Genomic DNA, 26292 nt, shown 5'->3' with positions numbered 1-26292 from the left:
GATAGTACCCAGTACACTGCTTTTAGTACAGCTCGGGGTCACTATGAATTCCTACGTATGCCATTTGGGCTACGTTGTGCTCCTATTACATTCACTAGAATGATCAATATAGTGTTCGGAGATTTACTAGGGAATATCTCCATGCTTATATGGATGATTTAGTCATATTTTCCAACACCTTGGAGGAGCATTTAAGTAAACTAGAAATAGTCCTTCAAAGGTTAAGAGAACATCATTTAAAAGTAAAAATTTCTAAATGTGAGTTTTTAAAGACAATTAGTCTATTTGGGTTTAATGGTATCTCGGCAAGGTCTTAAAGTAGTCCATGATAAAATCTCTGCTATTAGTAAATTTCCCGTTCCTACTAATGTTAAAGCCATACAGCAATTTCTCGGGGTTTCGGGTTATTATCGTCGGTTTATCCGAGATTATTCAGTAATAGCAGCTCCTTTAACTGATCTCTTAAGGAAGGACGTAACTTTTAAATGGGAATCCCAACATCAAATTGCTTTTGATACCTTGAAAGAAAAAATCAGTTCTGCTCCTATTTTAAAGTTTCCCGATTTTACTAAAGAGTTTATTATTGCAACCGACGCATCAGATCAAGGAGTAGGAGGTGTGTTACTCCAGTGGCATGACAACAAGTTTTTTCCCATTGCTTCAATACCTTTTTTACTCTCTCGCAAGCTAAAAATGTCAGAGAAGAAATATGCAGTAATAGATAAAGAATGCTTAGCGATAGCTAACTCGTTGGTACATTTTAAATATATAATCTATGGGTATAGTGTCAAGGTTCTAACTGATCATAAGCCCCTTACTGACTTTTTTAAAGGTTTCAATCATAGTCCTAAAAGAACTCGGTGGCACATGATTATCCAGGACTTCGGAGCTAAAATTGGATACTTACCCGGTAAAGCAAACGTAATCGCAGATGCGCTATCTCAAACCCAGTACCAACTCACTCAATACCTTTCGTTGATCTAGAAGACATTCCAATTCCTTCACAAGCTATGAAAATTGCTATAAAAAATGGTCAATCTTTAGCCCAAACAACAGAGAATATTACAGATATAGAGTGGAATCTAGATTCAGTACGACAAGAACAAATGAAAGATCAGAAATTAAGAGCAATAATAGATGCATTAAATAGGAATCCAGATGATAAGGAATATGTGAAATATACTAATCAATATTTCTTGATTAAGGATAACATTCTATGCCGATCCGTGGCTAGAGAAACCAGGAGTTCAACACAGTTAACTAACGACCAGGTGGTTGTACCTATCACTTTAATCCCAATCGTTCTGAAATGGCTTCACAACCATCCTCTGCATGGTCATCCTGGGTTCAAAATAACCTCTCAAAAGGCCAAGTCATTATTTTACTGGTCTACTATGTTAAAAGATATTAGGACATATATTAAAAACTGTGATATATGTTTCCGTCACAAGGGCCATACTAAGAATCCTGTAGGTCTCGGAACTTATCTCGTGCCTAGCAAACCTTTTGAAAGGGTACACCTTGATTTATTGACAGGTTTTACAAGACAGACCGGGGAATAAAAACCTCTTGGCTATAATAGACACCCTTACACAATTCTAGTATACTGAACTAATACCACTAAAAAGTAAAACAGCCATTGAGTGTGCTAGGAAGTTTTACGAGTGCTATATATGCAGACATGGAATTCCAAATATAATAATCTCTGACTCAGGTGGAGAATTCAATAATCACTTCCTTAACTCATTGTGCGAAATTCTGCAAATAAAGAAAATCAATACGATGATCTACCATCCTGAATCTAATGGTTTGGTAGAACGGGTTAATAGAAAGGTGCTAGACATACTGCATGTAAACATAGGCGGTATGGACCCAAACTGGGATATTGCAATACCCACTGTCCAGTACCCTAAATAACAATTATCATACTTCAATCCGTATGTCTCCCCATGAAGCTGTTTACGGGATACCTGCTAGGTCACCTTTTCATATCTTGACCCCAACAACTAATTTATCAGATCCATTGAAGGATATAATAGATGTTAGCCGGAGTAGATTTCAAACACTTTATCAAAACCTCTTACAGGCTCAAGTGTTAATGAAGAATGCACATGATAAAAAAGCTAAGGTCACAAAGCCTTACCAAGAAGGAGATATAGTATATGTACAGGTCTATGTTAGAAAAGGGCTAAATTGGAAATTATTGCCTAAATTTGAAGGTCCTTTCATAGTTATAGAAGTTTTAATAGGTAACCAACTTAAAATTCAGAATCAGTCCAATCCAACGGATGTTCGAACAGTATCTCTCTCTCATGTGAGAGCTTAAGACAATGGTTTGTTATGAAAAAGTTAATTATTGTGTGAATTTTTACATCATTTGAATGATGCGATGTTTTTTTTACATTGTTTACAAGTTATATTTTTTTTTGCAGGCTCCAACATGAAGCTTGTCAAATTATACCATGCACTATTCCTGTCAATGTTTATCGTACCTGGGAAGGGTTCTGAAATAACTTTACATCATGGTTCTATAGTAGAGGAAATGAATAATTTCTTTCTAACTGGCAGTAACATAGTTTTAGAAGTCAATATGAACGCCATTTTTACTAGCGAAAATGAAGTAATAACTTTGAAATCAGAATTGACTCTTTTTGCTCAATCCCTTGCAGACTTGCATAAATCATTCTTAGCTAGCAGTGATTCAACGTCGCCTAATCAAGTCAGTGACACAATTAATATGCTTTTCTGGGAATTAAGGAATAAAACATGCGAAGCTGAAATCTTGGCTCGTGATTTGCTAATGTGGTCAATACCTCATGACGTTACAGAAAGGCGTAACCCACTTGTTCTAGCGGCATTAAATTTGGTTGGTTCCGTAGCTGGTCTTGGGTTAGGGATTTCAAATCGTTTGAAACTTCGCGATCACGGGGTTAAAATCGAAAATCTGGAACATCAACAAGAGGTATTAGCAGGAGAACTAAACAAACAAATTCAAGCTTTGAACAGCGTAATCAGTAAAGTAAATTAACAGTCACGACGTTTCAATCAGGTTCCTGACACTCAAGTTTTGTTAGCACCTTTGATGTATTATCATGCTAAAATTAATCATGTATACTTGAGAGTTTCAAGCTTTATCGAAAAATCAAAAGATTACGTGGAAGCTATAACACTTGCTGCTAAAGGCGTGTTGTCTCCTCATTTGTTACCGATTAAAGATCTTACTCAGATTATCAATACTGCTCATGATAAAATGCGCTATGTTCCAGTAGTAGATTTCCATAAAGTTGAATTTTATTACAGCTTGATCACAGTTAAAGTTGACCTTGATAAGATCGTAATCGACATTCCTTTTAACCAATCAGACGCGTGGAAAGCGTATAAAATTTCGCCTTTTCCCACGTATGTATCTAACGTCTCAACACCTATTATTAATAATCTGTCAGCTCTAGTATTGGTTTCCGCCAATAAGGAAGCTTTTACGGTAGTCCGAGACCAAGCACTGTTAAATGATTGCTATGATGTTATGAATAATGTAGTGTGCAGGATCGATTTGTTTGAGTTCTTGAATGTATCTGATACGTCCTTGGATTCATGCGAATTGGACTTAGTACTTAACAGAACCTCTCCCCATACACGTGAACACTGTTTGGCTGGTTTAGTAAGGTATCATGACAATCAGTTTCGTCACAGGCTCGTGAATGGCACGTCATTCGTCTTCTCTGCAGAACCATACATCGTCACTTGCCCAGATGGTACTAGGACATCAGGTCACATGTTCGTTGTTAATGATGGCTGCATTGCAACAGCGTCGTCACTATTCATCCGAGCTGTGTTCACAATCATCCGTGGGCGTAATTTCTTCAACAACACATTGTGGGGAAACACTAGGCTGCAAGGTCTAACAATTCCCTACAGTAGGCCCGTCGAAAACGCTATTGCATCATTAGACTTGCTGTCTCCTGCGAGCCATTCTTCTGATCACCATGATTTTCTTCTCCTCTACACATTAATTGCCGTTGGTATGTTGCTGGGAGCCGTAGGCGTAATCGTCAGCGTAATGTTTTGGAAGAAAACACGAGAAATGAAGGAGACCATTGCGAAATCTGCTGATCTTCGTAGGTCCCCGTTGGGTTTAAGTAATTGGGTGTTCCGAGTTCGATAATGGAATTACTGGCCATTTTTTCATTAAAACTCGACTACACAGAGAAAGACTGAAAAGGTTCTGTGTTGGTGGTAATGAATGTGAGGAAGAGCTGAACATTTCTGGTGTCAACATATCCATACTCTTATTTAATGGCTACATTTATTTCTTTAATAACCTATACTACATATGTATGCACCAGTTGCGTGTAGTAGCATGTTGTTCATTCAACATTTTGCATTTAGTAATTTGGTTGTCCATACTGATTAATCTATCAGGATAACTGTTTGTTTATATAAACTTACCATATGGTTATTACTTTTTGGATACATTTTTTAGGCATTGATTTCAATCTCCATCATTGCGAGTGTATTCATATAATCTATGCAAAAATGTTTTTACTTCGTATACGAATTGCATTATTTTATTTGATTTATCCGGATTGCATTATCTATATATGATTTATATGTTAATCATTAGCATTATCAGTATAATCAATATTGGAGTTATATAACTTAGTATTTTATCACTTTGCTACATTTTAGTAAACCTTGTGTTCACAAATGTGAAACATATTTCAGTATTTGCTGTTTTCAGTATTTACTATGTATCTTCATTCACAATATGAGTATAATGTTTTTTGGAAGCATATATTTTCTTTTGCTTTCTGAGAATTTATGCTTAGCTAGTGAATGCCTGTATTGATGATTTCGTTCCTATTGTGTTTTACGTGGCCAAGCAAATGTCATATTTCATTTATGACAAAATACAGCAAATATAGATTCTTAGTAAATCTAGAATATATATACCTCTCTTGCACATGAAAGGTATGCTATTGCGAAACCCCAGTTGACCTGCCTAGACGCAAACGTCATCAGTTAGTACTTGTGTAGTGTTTAAAGACAGTGCGTCATTATACATTCGCATGCGTTTGCATAGACTCAGCGTTCTCTTTTTGATCAGAGCTGGAGGCAAGAGTCACGTAGACGTGGGAAGTCCTTGGAACAAGGTCATATGTTTGTTCGTGTGTGTGAATCTTAGTCTTGCTGTGTAAAAGTGTGAAAGCTTAGATATTAGATCGACATGGGGATCATCCTGTGCAGACCATTTGTATTCCGTTTGTATAAAGTCTTTTATACGAAATACAAGAAAAACCACTATGGAGTTTGTCTGAAATCCTGCAGAATATTGGTCTGATCTTCCAAAAACAGTCTTGTTACACAGCCATGAAGAAAGTGAGGATGTCACAAACCAAACTCTAACTGAGTTCCAAACACAGTCCTTATAACCAAACACAGAGGGAATTTCTGATGAAATACCCCCACAACATATGTAGTAATCTTAATATATAAGTAGTATTAAATTTTTTAAAATGTGCATAAATTTTATTTATTTTTTGTCTCTCTCTTTTTGTGAATTACGTATACGTAAATACCAATGTTCCCCCCGAAAAGAAAACGGGACGGCTTGTAACTGTAAGAAAGAAAATGTGCGTGGCTGAATACGTAGGGGGACTGGATTATTTTCACCTACAGATGTGAGCCATACAGTACGTACGTATAAATGCAACGGCAAAATGTTTAAGATGGCTTGGAAATTATATTAATAGTATCATTTCAAAGATTAATACATTAATAAGGTAATAGTTTAATGTATATTTGATGTAGGCTGGTATTTTTAGGCATACAGTACTTTGGTGTTTGACCTTTCATGGTAGACAGGTACAAATACACGTAGTATTAAAATTTTAAAAATGTGCCTACTTTTTTTTTGTCTCTCTTTTTGTGAATTACATACAGTATACGTAAATACCAATGGTTCCCCCGAAAAGAAAACGGGACGGCTTATAACTGTATGAAAGAAAATGTGTGTGGCTGAATACGTAGGGGACTGGATTATTTTCACCTACAGCTGTAAGCCATGCAGTACGTACATATAAATGTAATGATAAAATGTTTAAGATGGCTTGGAAATTATATTAATAGTATCATTTCAAAGATTAATACAGTAATAAGGTAATAGTTTAATGTACATTTGATGTAGGCTGGTATTTTTAGGCATAATTTGGTGTTTGACCCTTCATGGTAGACAGGTATAAAAATTTACGTTTTTAGAGGGCGTTATAAGCATTCTCATGGTTTGACCTATTCGCGGGGGTCTGGAACATCCCCACGAATACTGGGGTTCACTATATATATATGTATATATATATATATATATATATATATATATATATATATATATATATATATATATATATATATATGTATATATATATATATATATATATGTATATATATATATATATATATATATATATATATATATATATATATATATATATATATATATATATATATATATGTATGTATGTATGTATGTATATATGGGTATATATATATATATATATATAATATATATATATATATATATATATATATATATATATATATATATATGTATGTATGTATGTATATATATATATATATATATATATATATATATATATATATATATATATATATACACAGGTTAACCACCACTAATCCGGCAATCAGTAGTCCGGAACAATCAGTAATCCGGCACAAATTTCGGCTAGAGTAATTTTTAATGTTTCCGCACTAATTTTCAAATTTCCCGGGTTGCTGCGCTAACTCGCTCACTGGCCGCTTTGACTTGGTGGCAGAATGTGCTGCATCAACAAACTGGTAGCCTAGCCTACATTATACTGAACTCTATTCACATATTAACAGTATTATACAAACATCAACATAATGAATGTGCATCTTTTTCATGGATCTTTTAAAAAGCTATGCTTTACTACATTGTTTCCAATTGCGTATATTCTCATATTGCTTTTGTATTATAAATTGTGATCAATATCGCAGTGTTTATTTCGCCACATTTAACTAAGTTCAACGCGCTTTTCTTGCTTCTAGTCAGCGTAAATGATTATGGATACTTCATTTATTTGGGACAAAGATATTTTTCGTTATACGACGTGTTTTCAAGTCGAAATATAACTTAAATACGTCTCATTGTGAAATTAATTTAGCTTTTTTTTAATATATGACGTTCGCAGGAATCGCAGCTGGCCGTTTTGGGGGTCATGTTTGTTTTGTGTAAAAAAAAATCAAGATTCCATTCGCTATTTTCTCTCGATTTAATCATAATACGAGCTTTACGTATTTATCTTTTATCGTCGTAAAAACAGTAGTATTTTGTATTCTTTCATGCCCAGTAGTTCTGATTAAAATACATCTCTCCAGTTTTATTTACAGTCGAGTTTCATCCATGTTGCCAATGCACGATACTTTATAGTCATTAGCAGCTTGAACACTGTTTTCTCAGCTTCAGCTACAACTTGCAGCTTAAAGTTACTGTAGCAGTATATTTCCCTACCAATCTTTTCTCCAAAGCGAGTAAAGGTATAGTGTAAAAAATATATCAGTCCTATTGTACAGTACTTAACATCATTTGTAACATAACTACAGTAATTGTGTATTACCGCACGATGGTTGAAATACGAGCAAAACAGTTGATATCCGATACGATTATTAGCAAAACAACAGTTTCCCGTTCGGTTGTTTATGGCTGTACGCATTTACGCAAGAGTATAACATTACTAATAATACTTTTATCATTCTCTTTTACTTTTTTAACTAGCACATGGAATAAAGAGACTGAGGAAAAGAAGTTGGTCTCTCTCGCTGCCTGCGCCTGCATGAAATCTAAAAGTATTTCCTAAATATTTTCATATTGGTATTAATTGCTAACCCCATCGTAAACTCGAAATATCGTGAGTCGAATTATCGTAACTCGAGCACTACCTATATTTGATAATTGTCTTTTCTTTATTAACCAACTTGTACTGATTTATGGGATATTTTAATTCTAAGATGAGGTGCTTGGCTACTGGGTTTCGTGTACTGTATTCTAGCCTAATAAATGGCTAATCCCACAAAATGGCTAATCCGGCACCCTCCAGGTCCCAATGATCCCGGATTAGTGATGGTCAAACCTGTGTATATATATATATATATATATATATATATATATATATATATATATATATATATATATATATATATATATATATATATATATATATATATATATTACAGCAGTTCCCAGTTATCACCACTTGTAGGCTTGGTTATTGGTGATCAGGTTTTTGGCACGTGTCTAATGAAGAAAATTGGCGATTTTGGCGCCGATAACAGTGTATTGGCACCGATACAAACCTAAAAAGGCGCCGATAAGCAAAAATTGCCGATATTCAGTTATCAACAATTTTCACTTGCAGAGTAAACCAATGCACTGACGTCTTGTAATCTGACGTTAACACCATGTTAAGCATTTTTCAATACAATGATAAACATGTTTGTTCTTCGGTATATACTATATTGTAACTGAAAATAAATTGTTTTTGTTCAGTATCTTATATTAATCTCTTAACCTGTGTTTCAAGTTAATATTATTTGGTGTACACAAATTAGAGTAGACGAAAAAATTAGTAAATTGACTAATTACCATAACTGGCAAGCAACAAATTGTCTATTTTGGTGACATTTTGTTTACATTTCTTTCGTCTTGGAATGTAGTCAGTGCTAGCGACTCAGCCTACCGTTGCTTACGTCACAATACATTGAACAGGCCTTTTCTCTTGGTGGTCTTTATTATACTGGGTCATTTGCCGCTATGGTACATGCAAGGTGCTATTGCATGTACGTATACTAACATTGATATTCTGCACATACTATACATTTTATTAAATGTTTTGTTGTATGATGATTTTTAAATATTACGTACATAAAGTATTTTAGGATGATATGTAGTACTACAGGTAGTACGTTGAGTATATCTAAAATATGTAAGACAACGGGAATAGCAGGGTATGTATGTTTATGTCCGCTATACGTAGAATTTTCATGTACCTACTAATTACAAATTCGTGACTACTGTATAACATTTTTTATGTTGAAAAAAGATTTACAGTACAGGTATTCCCCTACTTACGATGGGGTTAGATTCCATAAAACCCATCGTTTGTTGAAAAAATCGTAACTCAAGTATGGCCTAGCCTACACTAGGGTAATCAGTACCATCTATACATAAATGGTAGCCCTAGCCTACACTACACAGTATACTTTATACATATATGGTATAGTAATTATTAGTGTCAGCTAATTCTGCAGGTTCAATGCAGATTGACAAGATAAGTCAGTATAAAGAGAAACTGAATAACAAACAAGGCCTAGCCTGCACTTTTGTATATCATATACAGTAGCCTAGCCTACAGTATACTGTATTCTATTTTCACATAATAACACCGTATTATACAAACATCAAAATAACGAATGTGCATCTTTTCCATGGATTTTTTAAAAAGTTATGCTTTACTACACTGTATCCAATTGTAAATATTCTTATATTGCTTTTGCATTATAAATTCCGAGCATAGCAATCAAATGTTTTGGTTTGGGAATTGATCACATGGTCTCTACTTCGCCGCATTTAACTCAGTTCAGAGGGCATTTCTTGCTACTAGTTAGCGTAAATGAATCTCTAGATACTTTATTTATAAGGGACATATATATTTTTCATTATACGAAGTGTTTTTAAGTCGAAATATAACTTAAATATGTCTCGTTGTGAAATTAATTTAGCTATTTTTTCATAAATAGATGATGTTAGCAGGCTGGCCGTTTGGGGACATGTTTGTTCTGTGTAAAAAAAAACCAAGATTCCGTTCGCTATTTTCTCTTGATTTCATCATCATACTACGAGTTTTTTGTATTTATCTTTTATCGGCGTGAAAACAGCAGTAATATGTGCTCTTTCATACCCAGTAGTTTTGACTAACCCTTTAACGCCGAAGCCCTATTTTCAAAAACGTCTCCCTAAATGCCGGCCTCCGAGAGAAGTAGCGCCCCGGAAAAAAAGTTTTTTTAAAAAAATCACAGAGCGCTTAGTTTTCAAGATTAGGAGTTCATTTTTGGCTCCTTTTTTTCTCACAGCCTGAAGTTTAGTATGCAATCATCAGAAATGAAAAAAATATCTTTATCATATATAAATATTGGAATATATGACAGCGATAAAAAAAAAAACTTATATAATTGTATACAAATCGCTGTAAGGAAAAACGGTTAAAGCTAATGAGTTAATTTTTTTAGTTGTATTGTACACTAAATTGCGATGATTTTGGTATATAAGATTGTAAAACGATTAAAGCAACACAGAGAAAATATTATCACAAAATGATGCATGAATTAAGCGTAAAGCGCTGGACGTAAAAAAGTTTTTTTTGGGAATTCACCAAAAATCAAAATATTGTGCTAGAGGCTTTCCAATTGTGCCAAAATGAAGGAAATTGATTGAATATTACCAGACTGTAAATTTTTTTAGCTTACAATTGCATTTTTGAACCATTTCAATCGAGTTAAAAAGTTGACCAAGGTTGATTTTTTGCTATTTATCGTTATTTCGATGTAAATATTAAAAAACTGTGAAGAGCTAAAGGAATTATTTATTTTTTGGTTGTATTCTACATGAAATTGCGCACATTTTGATGTACAACACTTTATGTAACGAATAATATGAAACGGCAAAAAAATTACGGCAAACTGACGCAAGAAATGACATGATTTTCAGCGGAGTCCATGCGCAATGAGCGGAGGAAATTATTTTTTCAAAAATTCACCAAAAATCTAAATATTGTGCTCGAGACTTTCCGTTTGTTGCAAAATGAAGGTAAGTGATTGATTGTTACTCGAATGTAATAATTATGGCTTACGGATGCGTTTTTCGATCATTTCAAAATGTCAAAGTTGACCGAACGTTAAAATTTTGTCAGTTATCGTGATTTCGGCGAAAATATTAAAAAACTGTGAAGAGCTAAAGGAATGATTTATTTTTTGTTGTATTCTACATGAAATTGGGCACATTTTGATGTATAACACTTTATGTAACAAATAACATGAAAGGGCGAAAAAAAAATTAACAAGCTGACGCAAGAAATGACAGGATTTTCAGCGGAGTCCACAGGAGAGCAAAGGGAATTTTTTTTTTTTAAAATTCACCAAAATTCTAAATATTGTGCTAGAGACTTTCCATTTGTTGCAAAATGAAGGTAAAGGATTGAATATTACCAGAATATGAGATTTTTTTACTTAAAAGAGACCCAAAAAAAAAGACCCAAAAAAAATATATATATATATATATATATATATATATATATATATATATATATATATATATATATATATATATACTATATATATATATATAGACATTCATACATAAACACATTCATATAAATTATAAATTATATTGTTTTTTACTTTGTTACGAAAACATAACTAAAAGGAATGGTTGTGAAAAACTTTGTTTTTGCATAAAACGAAACAATATACAAAACAGCAATGAATACAGATATATAAAAACTTGTAATAAACATAAAACTAAAAATAAATTCAATGCAGAATACTCACTCGTAAATATAAAACTAAAAATAAATTCAATGCAGAATACTCACTCGTAAATATAAAACTAAAAATAAAATCAATGCAGAATACTCACTCGTAATCCTGACTCTTCGTGCTGTTCTTGTTTTCTCCCTCCTCCATTGAAGAGTCTTGCATTTTTTTCTCCCGACATGACCGGGCACAAGCGGAGGAGGGAGACGCGCGCCCTTACTGCTGGTGGGCCGCCCTTCGGCGGCTCGCTGCGCCCTCCGGTGTCACTCGGGCAGGCACACTCCAGTAAATAACCGCATTGTGGTACTTGCGGTTACACTCCTCTAACCTGCAAAGTGCTACCTTGCAGGTGCGACACACGCATCGGCTGTCTCTCCTTTTGCCATTCATATGGCACACCTGGCACCGTTTCTGTTTGCCCCCTTCTATTAGCTCCAGTGTGTGATCTCCTGGCTGCAGCCGACACACAGGGTCAGCTACCTGACGGGACACTGGAATTCGAGGGGTGGCGGCATCTTCAGAGGTGGCGTCATCATCAAGGTCGGCGGCAGCAGGGGGGGCGTCGGCAGGATCAGGAATTCTGAGGTCTGGGTACCTAGCGACATCTGCCCTTTCCTCTCAGGGCAGAGCTGGAGCTCGGGGCAGGGGGCGCCGTTGGAAGGCCACTCCTCCGGATCAAAGTTTATGAGGGCTTTCCCAGCCACCTCAAGAAACTGGATGTGGGTCAACCTCCGAGCGTCGGAATTATACCCACAGTAAATGATGTAGGCATTCTGGAGGGCCAACTGAAGGAGGTATTTGAGGAGCTTCTGTGTCCACCTCCTGGTTCTCCTGGCGAAGGGATAATACTGGATGAGTTGATCAAAGAGATCAACTCCTCCCATATGCCTGTTGTAGTGTCCGATGACAGTAGGGCGCTGGACACGAAACTCCTCAAACGTAACTCGGCCCTGCCGGCGTGTCTTCTTCCGCTGGGTGATCTCTTCTTGGATGGGCTCATGACTCGTCGTAATCATGGGCACGACTCGGACCCCCTTCCAACAGATGACGAAGACATCTCCCTTCCGCCGCCACTCTGTCTCTCCTCTTGCAAGATGTTGCGGGTGGCTAGCAAACCTCTTGAGGACATTCGGGGCCCCACGCACCAACCGAAGGGTACCACTGACGTCCACACCTGCTTCATACAGTTCCTGGGCCAGGGATACTGAGTTATAATAATTATCCATAAACAGGTGGTATCCCTGGTTACAGAAACGATTCACAAGACCGAAGACAGTGTCACGCAGCGTGGAGAAGACCCCAGAATACACCAAGAAGTCCACGACGTATCCAGTGTTGGCTTCCGTAATAAAAAATAACTTTACACCATATTTCTTTGGCTTCTTCGGGTTGTACACTTTTAAACTTAGACGCCCTTTGTATGGCATCATACCCTCATCCAAAGAAAGGTTCTTCGAAGGAACCACGAGAGTCTGGCACCGTTCACGAATGAACTCCAACACTGGGCGGACTAAGATGAGGCGGTCGGGGTTATTCCGGGTATAGCCCATCGGTTGAAGGCATTGAAATACCTGTCCAACGCCAGGAAACTATCACGGGACATAATGCCGCCCACATTGGGCGTACTTAAAAAAAAATTCCACCTCCAATATTGCCTGACGTCGGCAGCAGGCATCATTCCAAAGAATATGTGGAGCCCCAAAAAATGCGCCATGTCCGTGAGGTTGCAGCCCCGCCAGCGGTGCGACAACGTCGTCTGCAATTCCTCACGGCAGTACCGAGCGTAATCTGCCATCTCCGCAACCAGGAATTCCAGCAATTCCCGCGTCAGGAAAAGCTGAATGAACCCCAGTGCAGTGAGAGGCACAGGGACGGTCAGTCCAGGTACTGCCGTGAATGGGTGCATGTTAGGTGGGGTGGGGTCCTCCAACCACCCCTCATCACTTTCGGACGAACGGCCTTCACCCAAGCTGCCGCGACGTTGTGACCTTCTATGGGTTTGCGCAAAATAAGCGCACGGCACGTCTTCGCACTCCCACACTCCCAGCTGGGCCGTCTCCTTCACTTTCGCCATCACTTTTGGTATCGTCCCCACCAGCCACAATCGGGGCATCCTCCTCCTCCTCCATCTCACTTTCTCCCTCATAAGCACTAAAACCACTAAATTCTAGTTCGCTTTCCTCCTGTGGATCCCGTACGGACATTGGGGGCAAATACTCGTCATCACTGACATCAGGCGTGATGTCCTCATCGCTAGATGACCAGCTACCACCGAAATCAGGACTTCCCACCTGCTCTCGATCGAGCTCCGACAAGTACTCGTCTAAGTCCTTCTGTTGGAGGCCTCCCAAATGTTTTCGGATGCCCCTCAGGACACCCCGATGCTTCCTAGGGGTCGTAAAGGAACGGATGTGGTCCTTGGTCGCCATAGGTCACACGTGGGCGAACAACACGCCGCTGAGAAGCTGGGTCACTTTGGTTGTTGGGTCCTTCTCCAGCATCCCAGTCTAAAACTCGCCTCACACGCTCACTTCCGACAGGCAGTATGCGCCTTTCACGGTCCTGACGCCTTTGTGACATCTCTGCAAACGTTCTGTTGCAGCACGAATACGCTAACACTCGCAAAAGTTCAACAAAACACGTCTGCGTCAAAATATCGCTCCCGCAAGGTGCTGCTCTGATGCTCTCTGATGCGAGAAGGGGGGAATTCGCGCATGCGCGTCTGGGTGACGCTCAGAAACAAAACAACAGCTGGATCCGTGAACTCCCAGCATCCGCCGAGGCGCGGGATTTGAAATCTTCCGCAAACTAGGCCTATAATTATTTTTCCGCGAATATTTAAAAAAAGCATTTTCAGTCGACGTTTGCAACGTCCACTCGGCATTCGACAGACAATTTTGGACGACGTTTAAAACGTCAAACAGGCGTTTAAGGGTTAAAATACTTTCCAATTTTATTTGTGGTCGAGTTTCATCCATGTTGCCAATGCAAGATACAGGTAGTCCCCGGTTTACGACGGGGGTTCCGTTCTGACGATGCGTTGTAAGCCGAAAATCGTCGTAAACCGGAAAAATCGTCGAAAATCGTAAGAAAACCTTACTTTTAATCCTTTGAGTATACTTTGGGTATCTTGAAAATGACATAACCTGCTTTTTTATTGAGTCTTTCATGAAAAACCCTCCAAAATTTTACCATTCTACTGTTTTGTGTGTGTGTGTGTGTGTGTGTGTGTGTGTGTGTGTGTGTGTGTGTGTGTGTGTGTGTGTGTGTGTGTGTGTGTGTGTGTGTGTGTGTGTGTGTGTGTGTGTGTGTGTGTGTGTGTGTGTGTGTGTGTGTGTGTGTGTGTGTGTGTGTGTGTCACCACTTATCTACCAGAAAAAGACTTGGAAATTTACAGAACTACATTGCTCTCAGAACTACATTGCTCTCCCATTTTTACTTGTATCATCCTACATCAAATATAGCTTAAATTATTATCCTGTTACTACTGTATTAATCTTTGAAATTATATTAATATCTTTTCAAAGTCATCAAACACTAGTACCCTTTTTCCAGACAGAGAGAGAGAGAGAGAGAGAGAGAGAGAGAGAGAGAGAGAGAGATGAGAGAGAGAGAGAGAATGAATTACCACTACTGACTTACATTCAGCCATTCTTGTGCTGGCACGAGAGAGAGAGAGAGAGAGAGAGAGAGAGAGAGAGAGAGAGAGAGAGAGAGAGAGAGAGAGAGAGAGGGTTTATCTCTTTAATCTCTCGAGGAATGTTAATCCATTTCTCTTTACTGCGACTGACAACAAAAATTGTTTTTTTCTTTGTCTTCCAAAGATGTAGGCTAACACTACTTTTACCAAGCACTTTTAAAGCACCATGAACACACACATACACACACGCAGTGTGCATAGGTAAAGAGACTCAAATTAGCAGTATCTTTTCCTGTGAAAGTGAAGGGCTGAACTTAGTATCGATTTATATCTATCCATTTCTCATTCTACCTTTTAGAGAGAGAGAGAGAGAGAGAGAGAGAGAGAGAGAGAGAGAGAGAGAGAGAGAGAGAGAGAGAGAGAGAGAGAGAGAGAGAGAAACTAATCTTCTGCCCTTAGTCTGCTTTGAAAATGCATAAATGTTGTAATTTCAGTATACTGTATTATTATTATTTAATCTTACTAATATTTGAAAATTAGCTCTTATTAGGTAAGTCATTTATATATCATACAAACGTAGTTAGTCGTCATCTCCAGAGCACAAATTTTTTAGAAAAATCTTATGCAGTCATTCTCTCTCTCTTTCTAATCGTCGGTGAGAGAAAAAAAAAACTACGACCCTCTTTATAGTGTATAACAAAGCCCGTGAGGTACAAAAAAAATATTTGTGATTGGTTAAAAAAATCCCGCCCTTCCTGCCAATAGCATGCCATCAAGGAGGGCGGGAAGGGGATGAGGAGGTTGTTACAAGTTGTTATTGGCTACTGTCAGTCCTACCAGCCAATAGCGTATCGTCATGGGGAGAAGGCGTTGCTACGAGCTCTGTTATTGGCTATTTCTAATCCCCCGAGCCAGTATCGTCATAAGCCTACGTCAAAGCAATAAAAAAAATTGTCACACAAGCGATGATGGGATTTTAATATATTTTTCTGTTTACATACAGTAATCGATATTCTTTTGAAGGATATATGCAATACAGAGAGAGAGATATGGGCGGTTGGCCTTACTTAAATCTCAGAAGTGAAATTATTCGTGAATTATTCGAGAACAGAGAGAGAGAGAGAGAGAGAGAGAGAGAGAGAGAGAGAGAGAGAGAGAGAGAGAGAGAGAGAGAGAGAGAGAGAGAGAGAGGTTGAATGAAGTGATTACATCAGTAAGCAGTTTTATGATTTCACAGGATTTTAATTTAACTTTTATCGATACTTTGCTGTGGTTACTTAATATTTTAAAATTAGTAAATAATTTTTTCATCATAAAAAAAGGATTTTGACAAAGGAAAAATCTATTTCTGGGGAGGGGCCCGTGTCACCCGGTGAAATAGTCCATTCAGCACTTATTTCTAGGTAATTCCGTTGCTAGATACCAGAGAAAGCTAAATGAAATGCTGGAGTTACTACCCCCAGAGCGAGCTCCACTAGATGGAGTCGTGTATGGAAAAGGGTGAACTACAAAAACACGGAACCTTATCCTATAGAGATTCCCAATGTCAAAAGTCCCAACGAGAGAGGTGCCGATACAAGCCCATGCACTACTCGCGGACTGTATACAAGGCAACACTAGCCGCATTCCATGTTAGCACCCACCTCACTAGAATGAAGTTTATCAAGGGAGGGAGAGAATGAAAAACAGGGGTGGGTCACCGGGTGACACGGGCCCCTTCCCAGAAATAGATTTTTCCTTTGTCAAAATCCTTTTTCTGGATCGGGGTCCCGTGTCACCCGGTGAAATAGTAACAGAGAAATAAACATCATTCTTATGCTATAAAAGACTTAAATAGAAACGTTGAAAACTAGGAGAATTCTACCCTGAACATTAGTAAGGTCCTCTAAGTTCATGTAATGAAAATAATGTAAGTGGTCACCGTCTAAGATCATGAGCTTAGAATAGCACCTGAATAGGCTTGTATTAAGAAAATACTTCCTGCCTAATAGCAGACCCAATGACAGTGTCCCCCCCCTGGGTAGTAACTCCAGCATTTCATTTAGCTTTCTCTGGTATCTAGCAACGGAATTACCTAGAAATAAGTGCTGAATGGACTATTTCACCGGGTGACACGGGACCCCAATCCAGAAAATGTATTTAGTCATGAAAATAAAATAAAAATCAGTAATTTAGTGAATATTGCTCTATGAAAAAATCCGCGAATGTAAATTTTCTTCCGTCGTATGCGTTGGACAGAGTCATCCCAAATATTACCATCGAGAATTATAAGAAAACTTTAATTTTATTCCTTAGGGTGTCATGAAAACAATGAATCCTGCATTTATATTGAGTTTTTCACAATAAAAACCCTCCAGATATTGACCTTTCTGCTGTTTTGGATGCATATTTCTTCCGATCATTGTCGGACTGGCGTCGTCCGAAATACCGTCGAAAATCATATGAAAACCTTACTTTTAATCCTTTGGGCGTCTTGAAAACAACGAATCCTGCATTTATATTGAGTTTCTCATAATAAAAGCCCTCCAGATATTGACCATTCTGCTGTTTTGGATGTATATTTCTTCCGATCGTCGTCGGACTGGCGTCAATCCAAAATACCGTCTGAAAATCGTAAGAAAACCTTACTTTTAATCCTTTGGGTGTCTTGAAAACAATGAATCCTGCATTTATATTGAGTTTCTCATAATAAAAACCCTCCAAATATTGACCATTCTGTGTTTTGGATGCATATTTCTTCCGATCGTCGTCCGGACTGGCGTCATCTGAAATACCGTCGAAAATCGTAAAAAACCTTACTTTTATTCCTTTGGGTGCCTTGAAAACAATTTATCCTGCATTTACATTGAGTTTTTCAACAGAAAACCCTCCAAAATTGACCATTCTTCCATTCTGGAGCCATATTTCTTCCGTCAGATGGGCATTGTCAGCATCGTAAACCTGGAACATGCGTTGTAACCCAGGAAATAATTTTTTTATGAATATACTTGAAAAGCGTCGTAAACTTGGAACGTCGTAAGCCGAGACCGTCGTAAACCGGGACTGTCTGTAATTTATAGTCATTACCAGCTTGGACATTCTTTTCTCAGCTTCAACTACAACTTGCAGCTTAAATTTACTGTAGCAGTATATTTCCTTGCCGATCTTTTCTCCAAAGCGGATAAGGGTATAATGTAAAAATATATCAGTACTTAACGTCATTTTTAACATAACTACGGTAATTGTTTAACCGTACAATGGTTGAAATACAGGCAAAACAGTTATCCGATTCGGTTATTAGCAAAACAAGTTTCTCGTTCGGTTGTTTATGGCTGTATGCATTTTTGCAAGAGTATAAGGTTACTAACAATACTTTTATCATCCATCTTACTTTTTTAACTAGAAGATGGAATAGTGAGATGGAGAAAAAGAAGTTGGTCTATTGTAAGTTGGACACTCTTGCTGCCTGATTGTATGGCAACTGTACGCTGTTGCCTGTGCCCGCTCAAAATTTAAAAATATTTTCTAAATATTGTCGTACCGGTATTAATTGCTAACTCCATCGTAAACTCGAATTATCGTAAGACGAATTATCATCACTCGTGCACTACCTGTATTTACGAACGCACAAAAATTGCAAACGAACACTGACCTATTTTAACTTCTGACACAAAGAGAGCAAGTGAGGTTGGCTCATTGAACTAATGTACCTATTCCAGCCTCTCGGACCAACGTATCGTACACCGTACGCTGCCTGAATGTACGCTGTTGCCTGCGCCAGTCACCCGTGAATTTTAAAAATACGTATTTTCAAAATATTGTCGTATCGATATTAATTGCTAACCCCATTGTAAAAGCGAATTATCTTAAGTCGAATTATCGTAACTTGAGCACTACCAGTACTAGTTTTCATATATTACAGTACTGTACTGTAATTTTTGAAATTTCAATAACATATTTTTTCTTAAAAGGTGCTTCACCCATGCCACCTCTCCACATATACAAAGAACTCAAGATGCTGGGATGCTGTCTACACAGAACCTAAGATACTCGACACACTATTGGCTGTCATCTGTAAAGCAGTCAATCCAGAAGCGCCATTCATTTTTCTTGGTGCTCATTGGCTGTTCACTTGGCGTTGACTGGCTGGCTGAACACTCAAGACCATCTCACAAACATGGAATTCTGGGAGACCGCATCTACGGCATCTTTCCCAGTTCATGCGTAGTATATGTAGCATCTTCTGATCAGGTGAAATTGCGGATCTTTGTGTGTAGATTCTTAATCTTTGTGTATCAGTGGTAATCGGCCTTAAAATGTCTCCTAAAAAATGCCCTGCTCCTTCTAAGGGTTCTGGAAAAGAGGCTAAAAGATGATTATGAAACTTGAGAAGGTGAAAGTTCTCGATGTGTTAAAGGAGGGCGAAAGTTTTGATGCAGTTGATCGCCATTTTAATGTTAATTAGAGCACAGTGAGGTACATGAAGAAAGAGGTGGAGATACAAAAGTCTTGCAGCATGGGCTTCTTCGGTAGTGCAAAAACAGTTTTGACAGTGCGGGATAAAACAATCGTGAAGATGGAATCTGCGCTGGTGTTCTGGATAAAGGACTGCCAGAAGAAGAATGTGCCCCTCGACTCCAACATCATTCGTGAGAAAGCTCAACAACTCTATCAGCAGTTATCAACTACTACGGAAGGTGATGACATAGTACAGGCAGAGGAAGGTGGCAACGTAGAGGCAAAGGAAGGCGATGAAGGAGGGGAATTAGAATTCTTAGGCTTTGTTAAACCAGCGCCTATAGAAGCAGAAGAAGAAGAGAAAGAGCCCCATGCTGGACCATCATTGGCTGCTCAAGGTTTCCAGGCCAGCAAGGGGTGGTTCCATTGATTTCAAAAGCAGTTCCACCTAAAGTCTGTTTCTCTGCATGGGGAATCAGCTTCTGTTGACACTGAAGCCGCCACGAAATATCCAGACACCTTCAAGAAAATCATCCAGGAGAAGAGCTACCATCCAGAACAGGTGTTCAATATGGACAAGACTGGCCTGTTCTGGAAGAAGATGCCTTCCCAGACATACCTATGATGAACAAAGCTAAAGCCTCCAGATTCAAGGCCCAAAAGGATAGGGTTAACCTCCTAATCTGTGGGAATGCGGCTGGCTTCGTGCTCAAACCAGGCCTCACTTACAAGGTTGCAAACCCTAGGGCCCAAAAGAATAAGAACAAGGCGTTGCTGCCTGTGTTCTGGATGCATAACCCTAAGGCCTGGATTACCAAAGTCCTTACAGACCCTGAATGTGTGCTGGAACAAGTTGTGGCCAGTCTGTCCATGATTACAGGGGCTTCTCTCCAAAAAAATTCAACATTCGGCCATTAATATGGCGGTCCAGTTGGCGAGGATTCTAGGTGGAGAGGACTTCGAGGACATCATCAAGGACGAAGTCAGCACCTTCACTGATGCTCACTCTGATCCCCTGATGGACCAGGATTTGAAAGACCTGACGAAGTCTGCCAGCCAGGAAGAGGATAAGCCAGGTCCAGGGAGGAGCAGGAGGAGGAGGAGGAGGAGGGTCTGACTTCGGAAAGTCTGTCCCAAATTAGGAGAATGATCAAGGATAAACAAGAGTTTGTTTCAATATGGGATCCCTCTATGGAACTCTCCTTAAAATTTTCAAACATCCTTGATTTGGCATTGGAGCCCTATAATCAAGCCCTCACCACCATGAAGAAGCAGCGACAGCAGCGGCCTATCACAATGTTCATCACACGGACGAAGGACCCTCCAAAGCCTCCCAAATTGCCTGAAGTACTGCCTCTCAAATCGCCTGAAGAAGTGCCTCCCCAATCGTCTGAAGTAGTGCCCCCAAATCACCTGAAGAAGTGCCTCCCAAAGTGCTTTCTGAAGGTGAAGAGGCACCCTCAGAGGGATGTAACTCCTCTACTTTGCTGTGTAGTCATGTCTTCATCTTTATTCATCGAACTGCACAGCTAATTCATCATCATCATCTTTAACCAACATTCATCACTGGTGAGTAGCCATATGATTTATGTACATAGTAGTCTTAATATGTACGTAGTATTAAATTTTTTTCACTTTCATTTATTTATGCTAATTTAGCCATCATGTTCACATGACACCTAACTCCATTAACTGCTAGGGCAATATAAAATAGTCATGAAAAATGCTGACAAAAGAAAATGTAATTTAAATTAAAAATGTCTGCATCTCCAGAAAAGATATACTAAGAACTGACTTACCCAATAGGAAATGCAATATTCTGTCCAAAAGGAAGAGAAGATATGACTAGTATTGGAAAAACCCTCAACATATCACCTGGCATATTGTAATACAATTCAATTTCTCGTCGGCTAAGTGACCGTAGTGTTGATCCTGGCATACTAATGATAATAAGCACCTTGATGAAATCTCTGAAAAGGAAATAAAATATAACATTTCTGACAAAGGAAACATACCATGAAATGGAGTACACCAAATATAAAAATGAAAAAATTATTTTTCCATAGCAACACTTTCTATACATTAGCAAGGTTACAGAATGTCCCAGACACTTTAGCTCCCAAAAATGAAAATAAGGCAATACTATATGCCAGCAGTAGTGTGTACTATAAATCCAGAGGTCCAAAGGCAACAATATACATAAATCATAATATTTGTTGTCAGTTGCGAGGAAACTGGGGTTGGGAGGGTGAAACTCACATTATAAATAATGGGGTTGTATGAAAAAATTAATTTAAAAAAAAATTAATTGTTCTTAAAAACCAGTTAAAATCATTAAACATCCTTACTCAATGTGAATGGTTCTCAGTCACAAAAACTTGAAAGATCTAAAGAGAAGTTTCACTGCATTTACTCAACTCATATACCACTGGCTACGCTTCCCAGAATTATTCCTGTTGTTTCCCATTATGTGATGTACCATCCATTAATTTTTTAACACACCTTTGTTTATTCATTATGCTTCATTTTGGCATGTTATGATATATATTGCTAACTGAATGCCATTTTCCATAATGGGTTCTCACCAGTTATTGTCCATTCTCACTTTTCAGTGTTTCAGGTTTCATGGCATTCCTTTAAATTTGTTGTATGAACTTTATTTAATTGCCACAAGTTGTTCTTGGGAGCTCTGTAGAATAATTTTTGCCATCTCCTCAGCCTTTACTAAGGTTTGGTTAGTAAATATTTTGCCGCTCTTAGTAAGCTTAGTAAATACTTTGCCATGCTCATCAGTAATCAGTAGTAGCTGCATTACGTTCTCTGTCTTAGTAGTCAATCATTATGGCTATTGTAGCTCTTTATTAATATTAAGATAACTTGTACTTTTATCCCTGTCTCCTTTCCCTTAACTGTGCTAGTGTTCTGGGGATAAGTTTGTATCTTAATCATGCCTCAGCACATCTATCTAGGCAGAGGCGGTAAGACATGTAATTCATTAATGATGTCCTTGGTCAAGGGCTCATACTTACCGTATTATTCATGTTGGGGTCAACAGTGTTCCCCTCATAAGACTTGTCATCAAGGTTGACTGTGGATCAGTGGTTCCTTCATGTTCAGATGGGAGTGTATAAACTTGTGTACCCAGCACTCTTGTAAAAGAGGCCCCGCACAGGGTTGTAAATAGTCACTTTCAACTTCCTGTGAAAGGTAGGGAAAATTTTTCAGGGTTTATTTCTTACACCATGTGCATTTGCATATCTTCCTCTTTCCACTGATGTATTTTTTCTTAAATTGGCCAACCTTAAAGTTTGCCTAGTCTGGGGGTGTGTTTAATACATATATTGCCCCTCCCTTAAGGGTTAAGCACACCCCAGACTGGGCAAACTTTAAGGTTGGCCAATTTAAGAAAAAAACACTTCAACAGAAAGAGGAAGATATGCAAATGCACATGGTGTAAGAAGAAAAAATCCTAAAAAATTTTCGGGATCTTCCACGGAAAGTTGAAAGTGAATATTTACAACCCTGTGCAAGACATGCATGAAAACATGCCAATTTTACAAAGTTATACATTTTTTTTCTAATAACTTATTTTATTTTGTAAAATTATAATTACAGCTCACACGATATCATAAGAGATAAGAACTAAAGTCAGTAACAAATTCCGAGTATATTTATCATAAAATATTTATGAGATTTACTGAGATGGGGAGATGTAATAACTTTTTGTGAGGTATACTGTACATGTTTTTTCTAATATTTCTTTGTACTTTTCTTTGCTAATTTGCAATTACTGCTGACATACTATCATAAAAGATACGAACTAAAACGAACAGCAATCCCTGGGTATATTTATGAGCAAATAAATAAAAAGACATCCAGAAGCTACAGAGAGGGAGTACATACCCCCATGAAACCTCCTGTAGTGAGCTACTATAGTTGCCGTAAGTCATTTATGGCCCATTGAAGTACAGTAATACGAACATTTTTCTGCTAAATTCATCCAAACCTATGGTGTGCAATATCAACACTCATAAAAAGTAGCCCGGCGTTCCTTCAAAACCTATTATAGTTCCTCATATGATCATGCCCGTCCAGTAATGGTTAATGTTTTGTCAGACACGAGAAAAATGAAGCACGGCAATTACAGAATAGCCTAGTGTCTAATCCTAACTTCTCACCTTGCAGCAAACTTACCTGGCTTACTCTTTAAGTAACCTAAAATCATACATCAATGTTAAAAATTACCCTTTCAATAACCTCAAATTATACAGCAGTGTTAAAAAAGTAATTGACCAATTAGTTTCAATAACAAAATTGTCTATTACTGCATTAATGCTTTGTCTGACAGGAGAAAAATACAGCATGGCAATTACAGAACAGTCTAGCCTCTAATCCTAACTTCTCGCCTGGCTCCCAATTTTAACAAACATAAGTCTGCCCATTAAAATTTTTAGGGAACTAAAACTTTTCACTGAGTCTTAAAACTATGTATTTAGCTTCAAAGCTATGTTAAGTGCATTTTTCAGAGCAAACACTGGGCCATGTGTGAACTTTAAGACAGACCAGAATGTAGTAAAGAGGAAGATAGCCGACATCTGTGTTGTTGTCACATCTGTGTGAGTAGGATAAAAGAAATCCCAGGCAGTCGCAGTGGACAGGAGATAGAGCCCTCCTATCCACAGTCCTTTACATTTTATCTCCGTGGCACTAATCTGGCCAAACCAAATATAAGAGTATTCCTTGAGATCGGTTGGTCTGTCTCATGGAGCCCTGGTGGGACCATGAGAGTCCAACTCCTTTGAAGATGAACAGTAGCTAAATTATGTAAAATTCTATTAGTATGGCTTATTAAGATAATTTGGTGTTTTCAGGGGTATGCTTAATCACTCAGTATGTTATATCATCCAGTCCAGAAGTTGATTCACTACACTTACTTAAGGCTGATTCAAATTCCCTCATAGTAACAGGCACATTATTGTTCATACCTAGATATATTAAAATCAACTTCTACCTGTTCCATTAGCCTTCTCTGAGCTGGATGGGGTCTATCATAATTTTTCTTTGCAACATTAGCAAAATGATTAGCAAACTTGTTTGCGATCAACCAGGGATCTGCTGCTTCACAAACAATAATCCTGATAACTAGAAGTTGACATAGTAAATTTGCCTGTTATTTTTTCTAACTGTCTTCCAAAGTAAAGTCAGAAGTATGCCTTTTTAATTTCTACATGGAAATGTGCTCTTGCTTTTTGAAATTCAATACAGTAATACTCACATTTTCATCTGAGACATCTGGTGCCAGCTACCTCATAGTTCTATGAATTTCCTGGCATTTACGAGTCAACCAGGAAATTGATCAGCAGATAAATATGCCTGAAGTTCTGAGTATTAATTGAAGACCAGCTAAAAATATAGCCATACTGAAAAAGTCAAGAGCATCATCTACAAAGGGAAAGTCATCGACCAAGTCATCTACTAAGCTGTGTTGCCCAGTCAGCTTTATAAACATTCCATTTAGGTAACCTTGAAGATGGAGGATTTGAAGATACCGTACATTCATTACTACAGGCAGTCTCTGGTCGAGAGCCGCTAACTGAAAATTGCTAATAACCGAAAATCGGTGATAATAGCACTAATAAACCACTTAATGGCACCATTAACCAGTTATCAGTGCCGATAAACAGTTATTGGCACCGATAAACCACTGATCAATGCCGATAAACCGCTTACTGGCACCGAAAATCTGGTTAACAACATCACTAGCCAAATGCCAAACACTGAAATGCTGTTAACCGATGCCTGTTCAGGGACTGCCTGCATTGGAAAATGGTCATTGGTAAATATATTATTTTCATGATAAAATTAAATTTCATATATACTTACCATAATTCCATAGCTATAGTTCTAACTCACACGGCAGCCTTTACTGAAAAATGATATTTTAATGATAAAATAAAGTTTGTTCATACTTACCTGGCAGATATATATATAGCTGTATTCTCCGAAGTCCGACAGAATTTCAAAATTCGCGGCTGCATGAGTGGCCGGGCAGGTGGTTAGTACCCATTCCCGCCGCTGGGAGGCGGGTATCAGGAACCATTCCCATTTTCTATTCAGATTTTCTAACGCCACTGACTCCTGAGGGGAGGAGGGAGGGCAATATGAATATATATATCTGCCAGGTAAGTATGAACAAACTTTATTTTATCATTAAAATATCATTTTGTTCATGAGACTTACCTGTCAGATATATATATAGCTGAATACCACCTTTGGAGGGGGGTAGAGACAGCCAAGAATTAGGGAAAAAACCAATTTATTGGTAAAATTATTTTGGTTCCTTATCTGATAGCGTAGCTGACTGAGTGGTTACTGTCACTCTAGTCTGCTTCTGCTTTACTAGAGACCCCAGCGAGGTAGTGACCTATATAGCTGGCGACTTCTAGATGATCTGTCAACGGGGGCGTGACCACAATGTGACTAGATCATAGACCATACAAAGAGGACAAAAGAGCATTACTAACCACCTAACCAACACCTAAAGCGTTAGTTTGCAAAGGATTGGGAAGACTGCCTCCAGTAGTCGACCCAACAAC

General features: G+C 38.1%; 1 protein-coding gene across 6 annotated transcripts in view; it reads right to left on the bottom strand.

Annotated features, from left to right (window-relative positions):
* LOC136833472 (LETM1 domain-containing protein 1) overlaps nucleotides 1-26292 on the bottom strand; it is a 414955-nt gene that overhangs the window by 201098 nt on the left and 187565 nt on the right. For all 6 annotated transcript variants that reach the window (XM_067095677.1, XM_067095676.1, XM_067095671.1 and 3 more), the window contains exon 4: nucleotides 21496-21666. In XM_067095677.1, the coding sequence (XP_066951778.1) occupies nucleotides 21496-21666 (171 nt within the window). The remainder of the gene's footprint in view (nucleotides 1-21495; nucleotides 21667-26292) is intronic.

This window comes from Macrobrachium rosenbergii, chromosome 51 (assembly GCF_040412425.1).
Source record: "Macrobrachium rosenbergii isolate ZJJX-2024 chromosome 51, ASM4041242v1, whole genome shotgun sequence".
NCBI classification, from domain to species: Eukaryota; Metazoa; Arthropoda; class Malacostraca; order Decapoda; family Palaemonidae; genus Macrobrachium; species Macrobrachium rosenbergii.
The sequence above is the reverse complement of the archived record's forward strand: the minus strand, read 5'-3'. Positions and strand labels throughout refer to the sequence as shown.